Source organism: Rhinoderma darwinii, chromosome 5 (assembly GCF_050947455.1).
Source record: "Rhinoderma darwinii isolate aRhiDar2 chromosome 5, aRhiDar2.hap1, whole genome shotgun sequence".
In the NCBI taxonomy this organism is placed as follows: Eukaryota; Metazoa; Chordata; class Amphibia; order Anura; family Rhinodermatidae; genus Rhinoderma; species Rhinoderma darwinii.
In genome coordinates, this window is record NC_134691.1 from 18,170,445 (window position 1) to 18,176,742 (window position 6,298).

At 46.7% G+C, this 6,298-nt stretch overlaps 1 protein-coding gene across 1 annotated transcript; it reads right to left on the reverse strand.

The window, feature by feature from the left end:
* Positions 1–1,739: 1,739 nt before the first annotated feature.
* On the reverse strand, positions 1,740–5,343 carry MYC (MYC proto-oncogene, bHLH transcription factor). Its single transcript, XM_075825731.1, has 3 exons — positions 5,207–5,343; positions 3,663–4,363; positions 1,740–3,262 (listed from the first exon to the last, which is right to left on the reverse strand). The coding sequence occupies exons 2-3, from the start codon at positions 4,339–4,341 to the stop codon at positions 2,685–2,687; spliced, it is 1,257 nt and encodes a 418-aa protein (XP_075681846.1). The 5' UTR covers positions 4,342–4,363; positions 5,207–5,343; the 3' UTR covers positions 1,740–2,684.
* Positions 5,344–6,298: the final 955 nt, after the last annotated feature.

Genomic DNA, 6,298 nt, shown 5'->3' on the forward strand with positions numbered 1-6,298 from the left:
AACCTGTCCCTCCTCTACACTTTGACCTCCATGCAAGTAAGTTTTTACGCAATATTTGAGTGACACTTAACATTTCACCGCAGAAGCCGTCTGTACTACCTCGTTACAGCCGACTACGGTTAACGTTGCAGGATTTGATTTTGTGCCAAAAACCAAATGACCTGGAACTGCATAATTAAAGAGCCACTTACTGAACTTCTGACTCCCAATCCAAGACTGCAGAAGTTTTTCACGAGTTACAAACCCCAGAGTTGTAGCGAAGACTTTCCTTCAACTGGAGCAAAGATTGTGTTTGCCGACCTTGTTGAGTATTCCAATACCATTGCCAAGGCAGAACGGCTCTTTAGCGTCCCCTAGCAAATTTTACACCAGCTGATCACAGCAGATAGGGGGCAGAATTTTTTATTTTATTGTTATAACTCAAGGGAAACTAAAGCATTGGGTACATAATATTGGCATTATACCAACAAATCAGAACATCCGTGTTCTTTGGCACCTCATTAGACAAATTGAATGGGAGTTGCGCAATACCTTGTACGGCCACTACAAATGTAACGGTGCATGCAAGTAAAAGCGCTACAGCCCCTTCAAACGGTTGATCAGAAGGGTACCGAGAGTCAGACCCCCACCGATCTATCCTTAGAGGCAATTATAAACCTGGATAACCCCTTCAAGTGGTTTTCAACTCTTAAGCCACTTCCACCCATTAAGCTGGGCCAACGTGGCTACATCTAGAGCAATGGTCTCCAAGCGGTGACTCCAGTTGTTGCAAGACTAACTCCCAGCCTAGCCTGAAAGTCTCTGGCATGCTTGGAGTTAGTTTTGCAAGAACTAGAGAGCCACAGCTTGGAGACCAGTGCTCTAGGACAACACAGATGACCAGCTAGTCTTCCTGCATCTTAGCACTTTTCATACATGTGCCAAGACAGTTCAGGTTTTAAAGCGTTGTCTAGTGTTAGAAAAGCATGGCTACCGTCTTTCAAAAATAGCACCACACCTGTTCAATGGAGCTGAGCTAGCACCAGACAACGCATGAAGAGGGCTGAGCTGCAATACCATACACAGCCTGTGGACAGGGGTGGTTCTGTTTTTGGAATAAAAGCAGACTTCTAAATACTGGAAAATCCCGACAACTGATTACCTATCCACCGGATAAGTCAAGAGCATACGATCGGTGCATGTCAGACACCCGGACCTCGCAACGATCCAGCACTCCTGCTGTCTCTGGGCACCGGACGATATTGCTGGAAACAGATGGTTCCAGTCAGACTAGTGGCCAAGCTGCAGTACTGCAGCTCGGCTCCTATTTAAGTGAATAGGAGCAGAGCTGCGGTTCAGCCGAACAGCCGCTATGCAGTGGTCAGACATCAGGACCAGCTCCAACTACTGCATACCATGCTAAACATCCGGCGCACAGAGGCAGCCGGAGTCATGGATTGGTGCGGCGTCCGGGTGTCAGACACGCAGCGATCATATACTGATTATGTTTCAGGATCAGTTGTCAGAAAGTGGAAAACCGCATTAAGTGTGTTCCTTACGATGCAAATTGCCAATTTTCATCTCCTCCTATTGTGTAACCCAACAGATTTTGGCCATGCATGGTTTACTTACCTGCCTAGGTAATACAAGAGACCATTTAATTCATTGAAGATGGTAGTTTTTGACATTAAATAGATTCCACCCATGAAATTTTAAACATTCCAATCAGATTTTAGACTAAAGACCACAAAACCATATAGTTTAAATTTATTTTTTTGTTTTATTTTCTGAAGCTTATTCCAAACAGCTTGCCATGTTAAAGGCTACTATACCAACCTGGGCGCAGCCCAATATATAGTTTAATTTAAGCAAACAAGCCTTGTAAGTCATCGATGAATTTTTTTTCAGACCGCCAGCATGTTATAATATCATTAAGAGAATCAACATAGACAATAAACCCAATTGGGAACCTTTTCCCCCCCCCTCGATCCCTCAAAGACCACCCGAGATTCCCGGCACGTCTTTAAAAAAAAGGAAGGGAAGTCGGTTTTACATCACCGATCTAAGAAACACAACATGTTGGTCAGCACCTTCATCATCAGGTCTTCAGAATTGGCATGGTCAGATCAAATATAGAAATATTAACCAAATGACAACTTTTATAATAGAATATTTAAATATTAAACAAAACCCAAAAAGTTTAATTATAGGCGTAATGGCAGGAAACAAGCAGAGATGTTAAACTTTGCCCCTTTTTTTTTTTCGGCCAGTTGTTAGAAGTGAATATTAATACAGTTACATCTATAAAGATTTTGTTAAGGATATTATTACACGTCAGCAATGTTGTATATAATCATTTTAAAGCTATTTAGAGCAAAACTTCAGGTCTCTGTTTATAAGAAAAATAAAGGTTTTAAATACAAAGATATGTAAAAAAAAAAAAATTTGCTTCCCCAAGCAAACAAACAAGAAACAAAAACAGGGATCTGTATTCCCGTATACTCATTCATATATTGAGGCAGTATTAAGGTGCTGGCAAAATCTTTATCAAAGACTAAGCCAAGGTTGTGTAGTTTGTTTTTTTTCCAATCCTTTGCATGCATTTGTCCATAGTCTAACAAGATCTTGTAGGATTTCAAGACGACAACCTTGAAATAGACGCCGGTCACAGTTCAAAAAGTCCGATAGGATATTCTATAGAAAGTTTACAAACTTTTGAGCTGTTTAAGTTTCTGTTTTAATTGTTCTCTTTTGAGTTTTAACTGTTCGGTCTCCCGTATGAGTCGCCGCTCGTCTTCCTGCATGGAGATGACGTATTCTGTGGCTTTTTTAAGGATAACTACTTTGGGCGCTTTTTCGTTATTGGCGACCTCGGGTATCTGGTCCCTGAGTGCAAAAAAACTCAGTTTCAGTTCGTTTCGCCTTTGTCGCTCCAGAACGTTGTGCGTCCGCCTTTTGTCGTTTTCTTCGCTGTCGGACGACCTAGGACTCGAACACTTGCGGTTGTTGCTGATCTGTTTGAGAACTCTGCCGTTGCTTTCGAGCCTAGCCCTTTTGGATGAGGGATAGTCCACTTTTGTTGAAGGAGGTGCCGCGTAGTTGTGCTGATGAATGGGTACGTGACACCTTTTTAAGACGAGGGGGCCGTGGTGGAGTCTGGAGTAAGAGTCGCTTTTCTTGGATGCCGTGAATCTTTTCTCTACGGTGACTACGTCAATCTCCTCTTCTTCCTCATCATCATCATCATCCTCTTCGTCGTCGTCGTCATCCTCATGTTCCTCATCTGTCAAAGAAATACATAGGATTTAGTAATGCTGCGATAGAAAGTCCTTCGAGAAGCGATAAAATGACAAAGGCGAAGTCAAGAGATAAGGCATTGTCCGTAGCATTCTTAGAAAGCGTGCCGCGGCTCTGCCCCTAAACGATCATTCATTGCCCAAACCACTTTCACTGAAAACCCCACCCACTACTGCAGTGCTGCAGATCTACAAAGCCACAACTTCCAACAGCTGTGAAAGATCAAGAAAGGAACAGGCTGATCTATCGGGCACATATGCACTACAGGAACCCCTCCCGCACTACACCAACGATGGGGGTAGTCAATGGCTGATTGAGCAAAAACTAACTCTACCCCCCCACCCTTGGCAATGCAGCAGTTCGGAATACCCCAGACATGTACTCACCAGATTCGGAGCTGCTGCTGTTGCTGCTGATGGGTGGCGTGTCCATACTGAGCTCCGGGACCAAGCATTGGGAGACAACTTTGGAAATGGTATCATTCAATGGGTAAGGGAAGACCACCGAAGGGTCTATACATTCGGAACTTGGATCCTGTAGGTATTCACTGCTGGTCCTACTGGTACCTACGGGGCTGAGGTTACCCTGGCAGGGAGGAGACTTCTGTGGGCTTGGCTGCTGTTGGTTTTGGGCAGATAGAGAACTCTCCTTCCTAGAAGCTTGGTAAGATGCCAGTTTTTCCGATACCACTTTCTCCAGCTTGGCCGCAGCAGAAAAGCCACTCCACATACAGTCCTGAATGATGATGGACTTGACAAACGCCTCGTCGTCCTGGTCACAGATGAAGCTTTGATTCACCATGTCCCCTCCCAGGAACTCGGTGACCAACTCCAGCTGGTCAGTAGATGGGAAAAGGCTGGACAGACTGGACCGACGGCTGGGGGACCGTGGTGGGGTGGGCAAGAGCTCAAACTTCTTCCAGATGTCCTCACTGGGGGCCGGGGGCTGCAGACGGTTGTACTGCTGTTGGTAGAAGTTCTCATCCTCGTCAAAGTAGAAGACGGGCTGCATAGTGTCGTACTCCAGGTCGTAATTCCTGCTCTGATAGTTGGAGTTCAAAGGCATGTTGTAGTCCTTTACTGGTGACCTGCAAGAAGAAGCGCACATTAGACTGGAAGGACTGGGACTAGGCAAAGAAGTCATGAATTCTGACACTGCTACAAAGTAACAAAGCCTGATCTGTCACTACCAGCCTTCAGCATGCCATCCAAGAGGTATTTAGAGCTCATCTAGCATGGCAGTGATAGATCGCAGTCTCAAACTTTCCCTGGGAACAAAGGACTGAGTGTCAGACATGCACCTTCCAGGAAAAAGCCGGCTGTGCGGGGAGGAGGGGATCACATGGAGAGTTCAGCTCCGCAATACTACAGCTACTATATATAGGATGGGCACACAGTCCACTCTGCTATACTGACAGCCCCTCTCTGCAATGACAACACCCTACACAGCACCCAGCAGACCCCTGCACCATGACAGCACCCAGAGACAAATCTATTATACAGTGCAGTGCCAAGGCAGAGGGCTACTGGATGAATGGGTGGGTGGCCAACCACCCACTGGGCTAGCTGCCCAAACATGAAGCATGTCACATTGGTAACACCCCAACATTGACAGCTACCCCAATACAGTCAAATGTCAATTTGCAAAAAAGTGGCACCCCATAGTGACAGCACCAGAACAAAATCAACCCCCCCCCCCACCCTAAACACTTCCAGCTGCATTATCAACCATCAAGAGTAGCAACAGCCACTTATAGTATCACCAAGGAAGCCCCCAAGACAGCGGCTAGACGTCTGCAAGCCCCTCCAGACACAGTGACAGCTCCAGAGAACTGACATCTCCCAACATCGGGACAATCCAATCGTCCAGACGCCCCCTAGAGCGATTCAATCCTGCCAGATCTGATGACGAATAAAGCAAGGCGCCTTACCCTGCAAGCCAAGCCACAATTCCAGTCGTGTCGTATCCCGTACACTGGTAATAATCCACAAGAAGCCCTCCTCCCCCCTAGATCCCGGCTGAGCACCCAGCTGCCGCAGACTCCAAAGCACAAAGTCGAGAGACGGCGCGGGGAGCGGGGCTATATATACACGAGAGCCGGCCTCCTCGTTCGCGCCAAATCTAGAGGGGCGGGTGGATGGGGCGGAGCTAAGAGTGTGTGCGGTAATATTGTCCTGGCCAGACGTATAACCCGGGGTCTACAATGAGAACTGGGCGGGGCCTAGAGGTGGGAGCGGAGAGTGTACAGCAATGTAGTAACAGTACGGTCCGGGCAGCGCGGAGTATTAACCCTGCAGGCGCAGCTCACTACAGAGCGTAGAACGCGGCGGCGGGTCACGTGGGTCACTTTGCAACATTGTATCAAGCGCTTATTTGCAACGTTCTAAAGCCGCTGTTGAGCCTCCAGGAGCGGAGAAAGCGCTATATATAATCTATACAGTCACTATATGAATGGCTGGGGTTGTATTCTCTCTGTTATTCCCCATTGCCTGGATAACATTAAGTAATAGGTGATGTCATAAGATATAACACATGATGCAGAATTACTGGAAGTGATCCGGTTCTGGCTTGGCCGTGTGACCACTCTTTGTATTTCATGTCTGGCTGCAGAGAAGAGCCCCCTCCCTATTATGTGCTGCCTGGTTACACAGCCACTGTGATGGTGCATTCACACTCTGGTGCGGTTTCTCAGCGTCTCACTCACATATAATGCTGACGGTCTCTGCACAGAGAGAGGAGCAGACGACATCACCTACCACTCCCGTCCTGCAGGAACGAGTGTGAGAATGACATACCTGATAACACTTACCCATTAGGGGGCGCTCGCACTTTCTCTCAATCACTTTCCCTTGGGTGGATGCTGTACTCTTATATTAACTGTTTCCTGGCTCGGTGCTTGATCACATCGGTAGCATTCAGCGCAAAGACTTGTTCACACACTGCGGATTTTGTATGCCTTTTTTTAAAGCCCAAACCAGAATTGGATCCAGGAGAACAGACCTCTAAGACCTTTCCTTATATA